This window comes from Gallus gallus, chromosome 30, assembly GCF_016699485.2.
Source record: "Gallus gallus isolate bGalGal1 chromosome 30, bGalGal1.mat.broiler.GRCg7b, whole genome shotgun sequence".
Classification (NCBI taxonomy): domain Eukaryota; kingdom Metazoa; phylum Chordata; class Aves; order Galliformes; family Phasianidae; genus Gallus; species Gallus gallus.
In genome coordinates, this window is record NC_052561.1 from 568,044 (window position 1) to 584,406 (window position 16,363).

The following is a 16,363-nucleotide window of genomic DNA, read 5'->3' on the forward strand; positions in this document are numbered from 1 at the left end:
AAGTGGTAGACGCGCCGGAAGTGGCAGAAGACCCGCCGGAAGTGGCTGCAGCCGCGTGGTGGTGGAAGAGGAGAAGGACAAAATGGGGCGGCCGAGCAAAGTAGGGGAACGGGGGGGGGGAACCGGGCCTGGAGCTCCGGGGGTGGGGGGGGGTTGGGGGGAAGAACCGGGCCCGGGGTTCCGGGGGGAGGGACGGATTGGGGGTCAGGGAAGGAAACGGGCCCAAAGGGGGGGAGTGTGCGTGCATGGGGGGGGCTGGGCGGAGTTGGGCCCGGTAAGGGATATAGAACCGGGATGGAGCTGAGCCCGGAACCGGGGGGGGAGGGGAGGAACCGGACCCGGACTGCGCAGATTGGGGGGAAGCAGAGTAAGAAGGAGTGAGGGGTCTGGAAGCAGTAATGGGTCTGGAACCCATAGTGGGTCTGGAACGATTATTGGGTCTGGAAGCAGTAATGGGTTTGGAACCCGTAGTGGGTCTGGAACCCATAATGGGTCTGGAACCTGTAAGGGATTTGAGCCCAGGAATGGATCTGGAACCACTGATGGGTCTGGGACCCATAATGAGTGTGGGGCCCATAATGGGTCTGGAACCCATAATGGGTCTGTAATCACTATTGGGTCTGGAACCAGTAATGGGTTTGGAACCATTAATGGGTTTGGAACCCGTAATGGGTCTGGAACCGGTAATGGGTTTGAGCCCAGTAATGGGTCTGGAACCTTTAATGAGTCTGGAACCACTATTGGGTCTGGAACCGGTAATGGGTCTGGACTCAGTTATGGGTCTGGAACCGGACCTGCAGACCCATAAGGGCTGTGGATCCGGAACGTGGGGGTCGGGGCAGGAAGCGGACCCAAACCAAACATCCATGGGGTGGGTGGGGGGAGCAGCAGCAGCACGTGGGGTCCCGGCTGCAGGTCCTGGAAGGGCCCCCCCCCCCAATTCCGCCCCCCGTTTTGGGTCCTGGCAGAGTAAGAACCAGAAGAAGCAGCGCTCGGCGGCGCGGCTGCGGGCGGAGGAGGACTTTGGGGCCGTCCCCCATTCCTTCGTGTTCCACCGCGGGCGCGTGGGGCGCAACGTGAGGCAGCTGAGCATGGATCTGAGGAGGGTGATGGAGCCGTACACTGCCAGGGCGCTCAAGGTGGGCACCCATGGGTGGGGGGGGGGGGGTCTGAGCACGTGATGGGGCCTCTGTGGGGTTTGGGTGCGGGGGGAGGGGCAGATCTGACCCCTTTGGGGTGCAGGGGGGGGAATTGGGGGAGGTGAACCCTATGGAGGGGGGGTCTGAGCACGTGATGGGGCCTCTGTGGGGTTGGGGGGGGTGGAGGGGCAGATCTGACCCCTATGGGGTGCAGGGCGGGGAACTGGGGGAGGTGAACCCTATGGGGGGGGAAGGGGGGGTCTGAGCACATGATGGGGCCTCTGTGGGGTTGGGGAGGGAGAGGAGGGGTAGATATGATCCTTCTGGGGTGGGGGAGGGGACAGATCTGACCCCTATGGGGTGCAGGGCGGGGAATTGGGGGAGGTGAACCCTATGGGGGGGGGAAGGGGGGGTCTGAGCACATGATGGGGCCTCTGTGGGGTTTGGGTGGGGGGGGAGGGGTAGATCTGACCCCTATGGGGTGCAGGGGGGGGAACTGGGGGAGGTGAACCCTATGGGGGGGGGAAGGGGGGGTCTGAGCACATGATGGGGCCTCTGTGGGGTTGGGGGGGGAGAGGAGGGGTAGATATGATCCTTCTGGGGTGGGGGAGGGGACAGATCTGACCCCTATGGTGTGCAGGGGGGGGAATTGGGGGAGGTGAACCCTATGGGGGGGGGAAGGGGGGGTCTGAGCACATGATGGGGCCTTTGTGGGGTTGGGGGGGGGTGGGGAAGGGGTAGATCTGACTCCTATGGGGAGGGGGGGGGGGTTGGGGGAGGTGACCCCTATGGGGCAGAGGGGGGGGGGTTGACCTCATGATGGGACCTCTGTGGGGCTGGGGGGGTGGAAGGGGCAGATCTGACTCCTATGGGGAGGAGGAATTGGGGGAGGGGAGCCCTATGGAGGGGGAGGGGGGGGGTCAGACCCCATGATGGGGCCTTTAGGCGGGGGGGGGACAGATATGACCCTTCTGTGGGGTGGAGGGGAGCAGATCTGATCCCTATAGGGTGCGGGGGGGGGGGGTTGGGGTAGGTGACCCCTATGGGGGGGGGGGGGTTGACCCCATGATGGAACCTTTGGCGGGGAGGCAGATCTGACCCTTAAATGGGGGGGGGGCAGTTCTGACCCCTATTTGGGAGGGGGGAGGGTTCCTTCCCCCTGAGCCCCCATGGGGGGGGTTGTTGAGGGTTTGGGGGGGAGGGGGGGGGTCCTCATTTTGCCCCCCCCCCCCCCCATGTAGGTACGGAAGAAGAATTCTCTGCGGGACTTTGTGGGCGTTGCGGGGCCGTTGGGGGTCACCCATTTCTTTGTGTTCAGCAAAACCCCCAACGGGGTCAACATGGTGAGGGGGGGGCCCTAAAAGGGACCGGGGGGGGTGGGATGGGGATGGGGGGGGTGTTTGGGGATGGGGGGGTTATGGGGGGGTTGGATATGGGGGGGTTATGGGGTTGGGGTGGGGGGTTATGGGGTTTTGGGGGGGTTATGGGGTTGGGGTGGGGGGTTATGGGGTTTTGGGGGGGGTTATGGGGTTTATGGAGGGGGTTATGGCATTGGGGTGGGGGGTTATGGGGTGGGGGGGTGGATATGGGGGGGTTGTGGGGGGCTTATGGGGTGGGGGTTGGATATAGGGGGGTTATGGGTTGTGGGGGGGGTTATGGGGTGGGGGGGTTTTGGGGTGAGGGGGGTTTTGGGGGGGTCTGCAGGCGCAAGATGATGACAAACCCCCCCCTGAGCTGCACTGATGCCGTGCAAAGTAAACGCACTGATGCGCCCACAGACCCCAATTTTGGATTGGGGGGGTGGGGAGGGGGGGGGTCAGCACCCCATTGCCCCCCATCGCTCTTTGGGTGGGGGGCGTTGGGACCCTCAGCACTTCTCCCCCCCCCCATTCCCCCCCCCATAACAGAAGCTGTTCCGGCTGCCTGGCGGCCCCACGCTGACATTCAAAGTAACAGAGGTGGGACCCCCCGTGCCCCCCCCCCCACTTTGTGTCCCCCCCCCCGCCCATCTGAGTGCTGCTCCCCCCCCCTTTGTGCCCCCCCCATTCCTCCCCCCCATTATCAGAACCTCCCCTTACCCCCCCCTTTTTTACTGCCCCCTTTTTTGCCTCCCCCATCCCTCCCCCGATTTTCAGACCCCCCCCTTGCCCCCCCATCCCTGTCCCCCCCCCCCCACCCCCCCCCTTCTCACCCCCCCTCACCCCCCCGTGCCCCCCCCTTTGCCCCCCCATCCCTCTCCCCTTTATCAGCCCTCCCCTCTCCCCCCCTTTTTGCCCCCCCCTCTCTGTGCCCCCCACCCTTCACCTTCTTATCACCCCCCCTCCCTTTTGCCCCCCCTTCTGTGCCCCCATCCCTCCCCCCATTATCAGTCCCCCCCCTTTTTGCCCCCCCACCCCTCCCCCCCTCTCACCCCCCGTGCCCCCCCCTTTGCCCCCCATCCCTCCCCCCATTATCAGCCCTCCCCTCTTCCCCCCCTTTTTGCCTTCCCACCCCTCCCCCCTTTCTCACCCCCTGTGGCCCCCCCCCTTTGCCCCCCCCCTTATCAGCCCCCCCCCTCCCTGTGCCCCCCATCCCTCCCCCCATTTTCAGCCTCACCCCCCCTTCTCACCCCCCCGCAGTACTCCCTGATCCGCGATGTGGTTTCTGCTCTGCGGCGGCACCGAATGCACGAGCAGCAGTTCCTGCACCCCCCCCTGTTGGTGCTCAGCAACTTCGGGCTGCCCCACATCCACCTCAGGGCCACCGCCGCCGCCCTGCAGAGCGCACTGCCCCCCATCAACGTGCACAGGGTCCTGGGAGGGGAAAACGGGGGATGGAAAAGGATAAAAGGGGTTGGAAGGGTCCTGGAAGGGGAAAATGGGGGGCGGGAGGGGAGAAGAGGGGGTGGGAGGGTCCTGGGAGGGGAAAATGGGGATGGAAAAGGATAAAAGGGGATGGAAGGGTCCTGGAAGGGGAAAATGGGGGATGGGAGGGTCCTGGAAGGGGAAAAGGGGGGCGGGAGGGGAGAAGAGGGGGTGGGAGGGTCCTGGGAGGGGAAAACGGGGGTGGGAGGGTCCTGGAAGGGGAAAATGGGGGATGGGAGGGTCCTGGAAGGGGAAAAGGGGGGCGGGAGGGGAGAAGTGGGGGTGGGAGGGTCCTGGGAGGGGAAACGGGGGTGGGAGGGTCCTGGAAGGGGAAAATGGGGGATGGGAGGGTCCTGGAAGGGGAAAACAGGAGAGGAGAAGAGGGGGTGGGAGGGTCCTGGGAGGGGAAAACAGGGATGGAAAAGGATAAAAAATGGGATGGAAGGGTCCTGGAAGGGGAGAAAAGGGGATGGGAGGAGAGAAGAGGGGGGTGGGAGGGTTCTGGGAGGGAAAATCATGGTTGGAAGGATCTTGGAAGGGGGAAAACGGGGGATAGGAGGGTCCTGGGAGGGGGAAAACAGGGGATGGAAGGGTCCTGGAAGGGTATAGAGTGGGTCGGAAGGGGCTTTGAAGATGAACAGTTGCGTTGGAAGGGTCCTGGAAGAGCATAAAATGCGCTGGAACAGTCCTGGAAGGGTGTAAAATGGGTTGGAAGGGTCCTGGGAGGTCATAGGATGGATTGGAAGGGTCCTGAAAAGTTATAGGGTGAGCTAAAAGGGTCCTGATAGGTTATAATGTGGGTGGGGAAAGTCTGTAAGGGTTGTGGGATGGGCTGGAAGGGTCCTGGTAGGTTATTGAAAGGATCCTGAAAGATCATAGATTGGGTTGGAAAGGTCCTGCAAGATGAACGGTTGGGTTGGAAGGGTCCTGGAAGGGCACGGATGGGCTTTTAGGAGTCCTTAAAGGTCGTAAGTTGGGTTTGAAGAGTCCTGTGAGATGAACAGTAGAGTTAAAAAGGTTCTTAAAGCTTAAAGGGGAGGTTGGGCAGGTCCTGGAAGGTGCATAGTTGCGTTGGAAAGGTCCTGAAAGCTCCATATTCCCCCCAGGTGAACCTGAACACCATTAAGCGCTGCCTCCTCGTCAGCTACGACTCCGACACGCAGCTGCTCCACCTGCGCCATTAGTGAGCCCCCAAAGCCCCCTCTTTTGCCCCCTTCTTTTCCCATTTTTGGACTTTTTCAGCCCCATTTCTGCCCCCTTTCCCCCCCCCCCCACAGCAGCGTCAAAGTGGTCCCCGTGGGGCTGAGCAGAGGCCTCAAAAAGCTCCTGCAGGAGAAATTCCCCAACATGAACCGCATGGAGGACATCAGTGAGCTGCTGCTGCAGTGCGCTATGGGGCGGGGGGGGGGAGGGAGTGGGGGGCACCACCTGGGGGTCCCTGTAGGGCCTGACCCCCCCCCCACTGAGCTATGGGATGGGGGGGCAGGGGGGGAGGATTTGGGGGTCCCCATGGGGGGGGGGGGGATTTGGGGATCCCCATAGGGTCGGAACCCCCCCCCCAGTGTGTTATGGGGTAGGGGGGGGGGCACCACTTGGGGGTCCCCATAGGGGTGGGAGGAGGGATTTGGAGGTCCCCATAGGGCTGGAGCCCCCCCCAGTGTGCTATGGGGTGGGGGAGGCACCACTTGGGGGTCTCCATAGGGCCGGCCCCCCCCCCCCCCCCCCCCCCCCCTTGAGCTATGGGATGGGGGGGGCAGGGGGGGGCACCACCTGGGGGTCCCCATAGGGGCGGGGGGGAGGATCTGGGGGTCCCTATAGGGTCTGACCCCCCCCCCCCATTGAGCTATGGGGCAGGGGGGCTGGGGAGGACACCACTTGGGGGTCCCCATAGGGCCTGATATCTCCTCATTGTGCTATAGGGGGGGGGGCTATGGGGGATGGGGCCATTTGGGGGGCAGATTTGGGGTCATTTGTTGCCCCCCCCCCCACCCCGTGACCCCTCTCTGTGCCCCATAGGGACGTGAAGCTCTCGGAGAGCGAAGCAGAGCCTGACGGGACCCACAACATCCTGCAGCTGCCCCACAGCTGTGCGGGGAGGGGGAACATGAAGGAGCAGCAGAGCGCTGTCAGACTGACTGAGGTGGGGGGGGGGGGCTTTGGGGGGGGCTTTGGGGGTCCTGGGTCCAATTGGGAGGGTTTGGGGGGGGTTTGGGGTCTTACGGGGGGGCTTTGGGATGGTTTTGGGGGGTCTTGGGGGGGTGGGGGTTGGGTCTTATGGGGGGGTGGTCCTGGGGGGGAGGGGGGGGGTTGGAGTCTTATGGGGGGGGCTTTGGGGGTCCTGGGTTCAGTGGGGGGGTATGGGGGGGGGTTGGGTTCCTGGGGGGGCTCGGGGGCTGTTTTGGGGGGGTCTTGGGGGGGCTTTGGGATGGTTTTGGGGGGCGTTTGGGGGGTCTGGGGTGGTTAAGAGGGAGTTGGGGGGGGGTCTTGGGGGCAGTTGGGGTTGGTTTGGGTCCTTGGGGTGGGTTAGGGGGGGATTTTGGGGGGGGCTTTGGGGGTTGATTTGGGTCCTGGTTGGTGCATATTGCAGATCGGTCCCCGTCTGACGCTGCAGTTGGTGAAGGTGGAGGAGGGGTTGGCGCAGGGGGAGGTGCTGTACCACAGCTTCGGTGAGAGGTCCTGGAAGGTCAAAGAAGCGTGGGCTGGTTGGGTTGGGAGGGTCCTGGAAGGTTAAAGAGCCGTGGGATGGTTGGGTTGGGTTGGAAAAGTCCTTGAAGGTCATGGAATGGTTGGTTTACAAAGGTCCTTGAAGGCCATAGAATGGTTGGGTTGGGAAGGTCCTTGAAGGTCACAGAACCATGGAGTTGTTGGGTTGGAAAGGTCCTTAAAGGCCATAGAATGATTGGTTTACAAAGGTTCTTGAAGCTCACATAATGGTTGGGTTGGGAAGGTCCTTGAAGGTCACAGGGCAATGGAATGAGTGGGCTGGAAAGGTCCTTGAAGGTCATAGAATGGTTGGGTTGGGAAGGTCCTTGAAGGTCACAGGGCAATGGAATGATTGGGCTGGAAAGGTCCTTGAAGGTCATAGAATGGTTGGGTTGGGAAGGTCCTTGAAGGTCACAGAACCACACAACAGTTGCGTTGGGTCAGAAAGGTCCTGAAAGCTCACAGAACCACCGGCCGGGTTGGATCAGAAAGGTCCTGAAAGCTCACAGAGGCGTTGGGCCTCTCGGAGGGGTCGCAGAGCAGCGGAGCCCTGCAGGGCGGGTCCTGGAAGGTGCATAAAGAGCCGCCGCTGCGTCCCCACAGTGCAGAAATCAGAGGCGGAGCTGCGGGAGCTGCTGGAAAGGAGGGAGGCGAAGCTGAGGCTGAAGGAGGAGCGGAGGCGGCTGCAGGAGGAGGCGGTGCAGCAGAAACGGCGGCGGAGGGAGGAGCAGAGGTGGGGGCTGAGCCCAAATGGGGGGGGGGGAACCCCAACCTGGGGGGGGAGGGGGTGATGTGGGGGTCAGTGTGGGGCTGGGGGGGGGCAGACCCTAAATATGGGGCTTGGGGGGGGGGAGGGGGCTGAGGGTGAATCCCATCCATAGGGGGAAGGGTTTGGGGGGGGGTCAATATATGTGGGGGGGGCAGAGCCTGAATGTGTGGGGCTGGGGGGGCAGAGCCTAAATATGGGGCTGGGGGGGGGGAGGGGGACTGAGGGTGAACCCCAGTCATAGGGAGAAGGGTTCGGGGGGGAGTCAGTGTATATGGGGGGGGCAGAGCCCAAATGTGGGGCTGGGGGGTTGGGGGGGGGTGGCTGAGGGTGACCCCCACCCATAGGGGGAAGGGTTTGGGTGGGGGGGAAGGGGGTGATAAAGGCATCTGTGTGGGGCTGGGGGGGCAGAGCCCCAACTGTGGGTCAATGTGTGGGGTGGGGGTGGGGTTCAGAGCCCAAATTGGGGGGGCTGAGGCTGTGTCCCCCCCCCCAAAGGCAGCGCAGTTTGGCCGGGATGCGGAAGCGGCGCTGCGGTGCCGATGGGGACCCCGAAGCTGAGGATCCCGGAGGGAGCGAAAACGCGGAGGCGGAATCGGAGCTGAGCGACGCTGAGATCTACAGGAGAGAAGTGGGGAGGGAACCGGAACCAGGTGGGGGTCCTGGAAGGTTAAAGAGCCGCGCAGCGGTGGGGTCGGAAAGGTCCTGGAAGGACCAAGAGCTGTGCAGTGGTTGGGGTGGGTTGGGAGGGTCCTGGAAGGTCGTAGAACCACAGAATGGTTGGGTTGGGTTGGAAAGGTCCTGGAAGGTCGTAGAACCATGGGATGATTCAGCTGGGTTGGGTTGGAAAGGTCCTGGAAGGTCACAGAACCATGGGATAGTTGGGTTGGGGTAGATTGAGTGGGTCCTGGAAGGTCACAGAACCACAGAATGGTTGGGTTGGGTTGGAAAGGTCCTGGAAGGTCATAGAACCATGGGATGATTCAGCTGGGTTGGGTTGGAAAGGTCCTGGAAGGTCATAGAACCATGGGATGATTCAGCTGGGTTGGGTTGGAAAGGTCCTGGAAGGTCACAGAACCATGGGATAGTTGGGTTGGGGTAGATTGAGTGGGTCCTGGAAGGTCATAGAACCATAGAATGGTTGGGGTGGGTTGGAAGGGTCCTGGAAGGTCACAGAATCGTGGGATGGTTGGGCTGGAAAGGTCCTGAAAGATCATAGAGCCAATGGATGGTGGTTTGGGGTGGGTTGGGTGGGTCCTGGAAGGTCACAGAACCACAGAATGGTTGGGTTGGGTTGGAAAGGTCCTGGAAGGTCGTAGAACCATGGGATGATTCAGCTGGGTTGGGTTGGAAAGGTCCTGGAAGGTCATAGAACCATGGGATGACTCAGCTGGGTTGGGTTGGAAGGGTCCTGGAAGGTCACAGAACCCCCCGCCCCGTTTCTCCTTTGGCTGTGAGTGATGAAGCGAAGCCGTGAGCTCTCCGTGATGTGGGTTCAAAGTAAACGCTCTGACACCGGCCCTGCAACCCCCCCCCCCGCCCCACAGATATGTGGGGTTCGGCCCCATTGATCTGGGGGTTTGGCCCCATTGATTTTGGGGGATTTGTTTTGTTTTTTTCCCCCCAGATCTGTTCCCAAAAAGGACCCGAAGCCCTCCAGGTTCGGCCCCACTGCGGAAACGGCGGCGCCGCGACCCACATGAAGGGCACCGGACCCCAAATGTGCCCCATAGGGATCAGGGGAAGAAGAGTGGGACCCCAAAAAAGAGGGGGACCCCAAATCTGCGCCCTATGGGGCAGAGGAAGAAGGGTGGGACCCCAAAGAAGGATGGGACCCCAAGGAATGGGACCCCAAATCCTCACCCAATGGGGCAGAGAAAGAAAGGTGGGACCCCAAATGTGCCCCATAGGGCTCAGGGGAAGAAAAGTGGGACCCCAAAAAAGAGGGGGACCCCAAATCCTCACTCTATGGGGCAGGGAGAGAAAAGCGGGACCCCAAGGCAGAATGGTACCCCAAATCGTTCCCCTATGGCATCAGGAACCCCAAATGTGCCCCATAGGGTCGGGGGGAAGAAAAGGGGGACCCCAAATGTGCCCCATAGGGTCGGGGGGAAGAAAAGGGGGACCCCAAATGTGCCGCATAGGGTCGGGGGGAGGGCAGGCCGGGTGTTGGGGGGCAGTGCTGTGGGGCTGGGAAAGGGGAGGAGGATTTTCATGCGGCACAGAAAGAAGGGGGGGAGCTGAGAAGGGGGTTTTTGGGGGGGCGGTTTGGGGTGGAGGGATTTGGGGTGGGGTTGTGGGGTGGGGGGGGATTTGGGGGTCTCCTGGTGTTGTATAATAAGAGAATGTGGTTTTGGAAGGGCAGTGTGTGGCTGTGTTATGGGGTGCACCGTAGGGTGGGGGGGTGGTATGGGTGCCCCCCATTGGGGGTCACTGAGCCAAACTTTGGGGTTGGGCCCAAAGAATGACCCCAAAAGTTGACTTCAAAGATGTGACCCCAAAGGGTTGACCTCCAAGCGTTGACCCCAAAGAGATGACCCCCAATGGATGACCCCGGAGACGACCCCAATGGTTGAGCCATGGGTTGACTCCCCCGGAATGACCCCAATGGGTAACCCCAAAGACATAACCCCAATGGTCGACCCCAAAGGGGTGACCCCAAAGGTTGACCTCCAAATGTTGACCCCAATGGGTAACCCCAAGGGATGACCCTGGAGAGGTGACCCCAAAAAGGGACCCCAAAGAAGAGGTGACCCCAAAGAAGGACCCCAATGGTTGATCCCAAACGTTGACCCCCCATTGGATGAACCCAAAGAGAGAACCCCAATGGTTGACCCCAATGAACGACCCCAAAGGAACGACGACGGAGACCCCCCAACCCCATTGGGTGCAGTGCAGGGTGGGGGGGGGAAGGAACGACCCCAAATCCCCCCCCAATATTTGGGCTCAGCTCTGCTCTGCATCTGAGACCTTTATTGAGAGGCAGCGACCGCTTCGGGCAGCGTTCAGTTGGTGGAGGGTCTGTGGGGGGGGGAGGAGCTCATGGTGAGGGGGGGGCACACCCGGAGTGCCCCCCAGTGCCCCCCCCAGCGCCCACAGTGCTCCCCCAGCACCCATAACGACCCCCCCAGCACCCATAATGCCACCCCAGCACCCATAATGACCCCCATCACCCACAGTGCCCCCCCAGCACCCATAACGACCCCCCCATCACCCACAGCGACCCCCCAGCACCCATAACGACCCCCCCATCACCCATATTGCCCCCCAGCACCCATAATGACCCCCCCAGCACCCATAATGCCCCCCCAGCACCCCCAGTACCCCTAAGCCCCCATAATAACCCCCCCCCTCACCCCCAGTGCTCCCCCCGCACCCATAACGACCCCCCCGCACCCATAATGCCCCCCCCGCACCCACTTGGCCCACTCCACGTTGAGGATGAGGTGGTCGTAGCCGAAGCCGGAGACCCCCGCAATGGCGCGGGCAGCATCCTCACGGCGATGGAAACTGATGAAGGCAAAGCCCTGCGGGGGGGGGGGGGGTAAATAAATGGGGGGGAGGGGGGTAAATAAATGGGGGGGGGAAGAATGGGGGGAGAAATGGGGGGGGAATGGATGGTATAAATGGGGGTGGGGGGAGGAATGGGGAGGAGAAAGGATGGGAGGGGAGAAATAGGGGTGGGGGGAGGAAAGGGAGGGGGAGGAATGGGGGGGCAAAAGGGGGGGGCAAAAAAGGGGGGGGGGCAAAAGAGGGGGGGGGCAAAAAGGACAAAGGAGTGCAGAAAAGGAGGGGGGGCAAAAGGGGGGGGGGGGCAGAAAAGGAGAGGGGCAGAAGAGGGGGCAAAAAAGGAAGGGGAGGGCAAAAAGGAAGACAAAGGGGGTAGAAAAGGAGAGGGGAATAGAAAAGGGGGGGCAGAAAAGGAGGGAATAGAAAAGGGAGGGGGGCAGGAAATGAAATGGGGGGCAGGAATGAAATGGGGGGGGAGCAGGAAATGAAATGGGGGCAGAAATGGGGGGGCAAGAATAAAATGGGGGAGCAGGAAATAAAATGGGGGGAGCAGGAAATGAAAGGGGGCAGGAATGAAATGGGGGGGGCAGGAATGGGGAGGGCATGAATGTAATGGGGGGGAGAAATGAAATGGGGCAGGAAATGAAATGGGGGGGGGGGGCAGAAGTGGGGGGGAGGGGCAAGAAATGAAATGGGGGGGGGGGCAGGAAGTGGGGGGGGGCAGGAAGTGGGGGGGGGGGGGGGCAGGAAGTGGGGGCCCACCTTGGACTGCCCGGTGGTTTTGTCCTTGGCCAGGTAGATGCGGGAGATGGAGCCGAAGGGCCGGAACAGCTCCTGCAGGTCGGTCTCCCGCGTGTCCTCAGAGAGGTTCGTCACACGGATGGTGGCGTTGTCGTCCGCTGCGGGGAACGGAGAGCGCCGCCGTAACCACGGCACCGCAACAACACAACACCGCAACACAACACAACACCGCAACAACACAACACCGCAACACAACACCGCAACACCGCAACAACACAACACCGCAACAACACAACACCGCAACACCACAACACCGCAACACCACAACACCGCAACACAACACCGCAACACAACACAACACCGCAACAACACAACACCGCAACAACACAACACCGCAACACCACAACAACACAACACCACAACACAACACCACAACACAACACCACAACACCACACCGCAACACCGCAACACCGCAACACCGCAACACCGCAACACCGCAACACCACAACACCGCAACACCACACAACACCGCAACACCACACAACACCGCAACACCACACCACAACACCACACCGCAACACCGCAACACCAAACACCACAACACCGCAACACCACAACACCGCAACACCACACCGCAACACCACACCGCAACACAACACCACAACACCGCAACACCACACCGCAACACAACACCGCAACACAACACCGCAACACAACACCGCAACACCGCAACACAACACCGCAACACCACACCGCAACACCACACCGCAACACCGCAACACCACACCGCAACACCATAACTGCACCACCATAACACCATAACTGCACCACAACAGCACAACACCGCAGCACCACAATAGCACAGCACTGCAGCACAACAGCACAACACCGCAACACCACAACACCACAACTGCACTGCAACACAACAGCACAACAGCACAGCACTGCAGCACTACAACAGCACAACACTGTAACTGCAGCACCATAACACCATAACAGCATCACAACACCACAACACCACAACGCTGCAGCACCGCAACACTGCAATACCATAACTGCAGCACCATAACACCACAACACAACACCGCAACAGCACAACAGCACAGCACCACAACAGCACAACACCATAAATGCAGCACCATAACACCATAACAGCACAACACCGCAACAGCACAGCACAACACCATAACTGCAGCACAACACCACAACAGCACAACACCATAACTGCAGCACCATAACACCACCACAACAGCACAGCACCACAACAGCACCACAACACCGCAACACCATAACTGCAGCACCACAACACCATAACGACACCATAACACCCCTGTAACACCATCAGCACCAACACAACACCCCCCAAGGACCCATAGATGGAACCCTAATGGTCTCATGGGGTCATCAGCGCCCCCCAAGGACCCCAAAAGGACCCATAGGTCAAACCCTAACGTTCCTATGGGGTCATCAGCGCCACCCAAGGACCCCAAGGGACACGAGGACCCCCCCCAGCACCCCCAGGAGAACCCCGCCGTGCCGTACCGCGCCGGTTGGGCTGCATGGACTCCCCCCGGCGGCTGCCCCCATCCCGCAGGCTGGGCGGGACGTATTTGCCCGTCTTGCTCTGCTGTGCCTGGACCGGCTCCGGTTCTGTGGGGGGAACAGAAGGATGAGGGGGGGATCACGGGGTGGGGTGGGGGCACCCCGATAATGGGACACCCCAATGTGGGACACCCCAATAATGAGACACCCCAATAATGGGACACACCAACGTAAAGAGACCCCAATGTGGGACACCCCAATAATAGGACACGCCAACGTGGGGACACCCCAACCCAATGGACACCCCAACCATTGAACACCTCAATGAAGGGAACCCCCAACAAAGCTACACCCCAACCAAAGGGACACCCCAACAACACCCCGCCATGGAGACCCCCCACCCAAGGGTCCCCCCCACCCACTGCCCCCCCCGGAGCCGTACCCCCTGGCAGTTTCTCCTTCTCCCCCGTGGACAGCCCCAGCTGCTCGGCCAGCTCCTTCTGCATGGGCCCCAGCGTGTCCTTGTAGGGGCAGCGCGTGGTCCAATGGTCGCCCTTACAGATCCGGCACGAGACGATCTTCTGGCCCTTCAGTTTGTTCATGGGGTCCTCCTCCTCCTGGCAGTTCAGGTCCTGGGGGGGGGGCAATGGGGGGAGAGGGGTCGGGGGAGGGTCTTTGCTACCGCCCCCGGTCCCATTGGGGGGGTCCCGGCCCCCCCCCATGCACCTCTTTGCTGGTGATGAAGGTCATGAAGACGTCGTCGCTGACTGTGGTGGTGGCAACGTTGGGGCCGGGAGCGTCGAACTCCGAGTTGCCAAATTTCTTCCAGTTCTGGGGGGGGATAAAAGGGAATTTTGGGGGGGGGATAAAGGAATGGAGGGGGAAGAGGGAATGGAGGGAGGGGGGAAAGGAATGTGGGGGGAAAGGAAGGAATTGAGGGGGGAAGGAGGGAATTTGGTGGGGGAGAAAAGAATTGGGGGGAAGGGGAAGGATGTGGGGGAGGGAAGGAATTCAGGGGGGGCAAGGAGGGAATTTTGGGGGGGGAAATAAAAGAATGAGGGGGAAAGGATGGAATTTGGGGGGGGAGGTGGGAATTGGGGGGAGAGGAGGGAATTTGGGGGGGGAATAAAGGAATGAGGGGAGGGAGGAGATAATGGGGGGGGAAGGGAATGTGGGGGGGGAGGGAATTGTGGGGGGAAGGAAAGAATTTGTGGGGGGAATAAAGGAATGGGGGGGGGAGGAGGAATTGGGGGCCCATTGAGCCCCAAACCCGATGTGGGGGGGAGGGAAAGTGGGGTCCAATGGGAGGGGTGAGAACCCAAAGGATTATGGGGTGGGAAACCCCAATGTCAGGGGATGGGGTGCCCAAAGTATTATGGGATAGAGAACCCAAAGGATTACAGCATGGAGAGCCCAATGTTAGGAGAAGGAGAACCGAAGTATTATGGGATGGACCCACCTTACGCCGCGCCACCGCTTTGGAGGCCTTCCTGGTTTCGATGCGGAAGGTGCGGATGATCTGCAATGGGGACATTTGTTTGGGGGGGGGTTCAGCAATGGGGGAGGAGGAGGAGGAGGGTGGGGGGGGGGAAGGAAGAGCCCTGCCCGCCCCCCCCCACTCCCCCCCCCCAGCTCACCTTCACCTTCCGGCCGTCCTCCTCCTCACGGTACTCAGTGATGGTTTTGATGTTCCCATTGATCAGCTCCTTTGGGGAGGGCAGTGGGCCTGGGGAGGGGGAGGGGGGGGGCAAACATAGGGGTTATAGGGGAGAACGGACCCCCATCCCCATCCTCACACCCCCCCTATCTCCCCACCCCCCCTCCCCTCCCCAACCCCCCCCAGCCCCAACCCCCCATCCTTCGCCCAGACCCCTCTGCCCCCCACTCCACCCATTCCCCCTCCCCCCCCCCCCCCCCCAACCCAACCCCCCCCCTCAACGCCCCCCCCCATGGACTCTCACCCCCTTTGAGCAGCTCAGCCTCAGCACTCAGGCTGCCCCCCAGGACCCCCGGGAGGGGAATGTCCTTCAGCAGCTCACTGGTGATGCATTTGTCTGCAGGAAAGAGAGAAAAAGGGGGGGGGGGGGGGTGAGAAGGGCCACCGTGGGAGGGGGGGCTGAAAGGGGAAGGGGGGATAATGGGGGTTGGGATGGGGATATAGGGACGGGGGGGGGAGAAATGGGGGTAAAAAGAGGGATCAGTGGATGGGAATAGGGGTAGAAGGGGGGTGTGGGGGGGATATAGGAAATAGGGGGATATAGGGGCCCAAAAGGGAAATCTGGGCAGAAGAAATGGGATCAAAAGGGATCTCAGGGCAGGGAAACGGGGACGGAACGGAGCTGTGGGGAGAGCAGTAGGAATAAAAGGGATCTCTGGGCACGGGAATTGGAGGAGAAGTCGCTGAGACGCCTTCCATAACACAACACCCCCCCACCCCCCCCACCCCCCCCCGGGGCGCACTCACCGTCTTCTCCTCCCTCCTCCTCCACCTGATCCGCCCAGCTGGGCTTGGAGCTGTTAAAGGGGGGGGGGGGGGGGGCGGTACGGCCTCAGCCCCACCCCCAAAACTCCCCCCACGTTCCCCCCCGTTCGGATCCCTGACAGCCTCAGACCCTCAGCGCCCCCCCCCCCCCCAGGACCCCCAGTTCCAACCCCTGAAGGCCTCAGACCCCCAACCGCCCCCCCAGGGCCCCCCAGTTCGGATCCCTGAAGGCCTCCGACCCCCAACACCCCCCCCCTCAGGACCCCAATTCAGACCCCCGGCGGCCTCAGACCCCCACCGCCTCCACCCACGGACCCCACCGAGGCCTCAGAGCTCCGCACGCGGCGCCGCGTAGGCCCCATCCCCGTTCCAGGCCCCATCCCCGTTCCGGGCCCCATCCCCGCGCTGGGCCTCGATCCCCCCCACCCGACACCTCCCCACCCCGTCCCCTCGGCCCCACAACGCCTCAATGTCGCCCCAAAATGTCGCCCCGCTCCCTCACTCGTAGTCCCCCGTCGGCATCGCGCTGCCCTCTCCCTCACGCGTCCCCACCGGAAGGAGGCGCTTCACTTCCGGCAGCCCGGCCGGAAGTCGAGGGGGCGGAAGGTGACGCGCCGCGCGGCAGGCCGGAAGGGC

The 16,363-nt window shown here is 61.9% G+C and overlaps 2 protein-coding genes across 2 annotated transcripts; one reads left to right on the plus strand and one right to left on the minus strand.

Annotated features, from left to right (window-relative positions):
• The first annotated feature begins 34 nt into the window (after positions 1-34).
• LOC107051197 (suppressor of SWI4 1 homolog) lies at positions 35-9,808 on the plus strand. The gene is made up of 12 exons (XM_040653950.2): positions 35-100; positions 969-1,139; positions 2,381-2,482; positions 3,047-3,097; positions 3,758-3,928; positions 5,089-5,165; positions 5,260-5,367; positions 5,999-6,122; positions 6,570-6,648; positions 7,289-7,418; positions 7,950-8,104; positions 9,079-9,808. The coding sequence occupies exons 1-12, from the start codon at positions 83-85 to the stop codon at positions 9,693-9,695; spliced, it is 1,803 nt and encodes a 600-aa protein (XP_040509884.1). The 5' UTR covers positions 35-82; the 3' UTR covers positions 9,696-9,808.
• Positions 9,809-10,404: 596 nt separating this feature from the next.
• EIF3G (eukaryotic translation initiation factor 3, subunit G) lies at positions 10,405-16,304 on the minus strand. The gene is made up of 11 exons (XM_025145815.3): positions 16,230-16,304; positions 15,710-15,759; positions 15,207-15,299; positions 14,883-14,971; positions 14,705-14,764; positions 13,972-14,076; positions 13,688-13,877; positions 13,246-13,353; positions 11,724-11,860; positions 10,872-10,978; positions 10,405-10,472 (listed from the first exon to the last, which is right to left on the minus strand). The coding sequence occupies exons 1-11, from the start codon at positions 16,247-16,249 to the stop codon at positions 10,457-10,459; spliced, it is 975 nt and encodes a 324-aa protein (XP_025001583.1). The 5' UTR covers positions 16,250-16,304; the 3' UTR covers positions 10,405-10,456.
• Between the last annotated feature and the right edge of the window lie 59 nt (positions 16,305-16,363).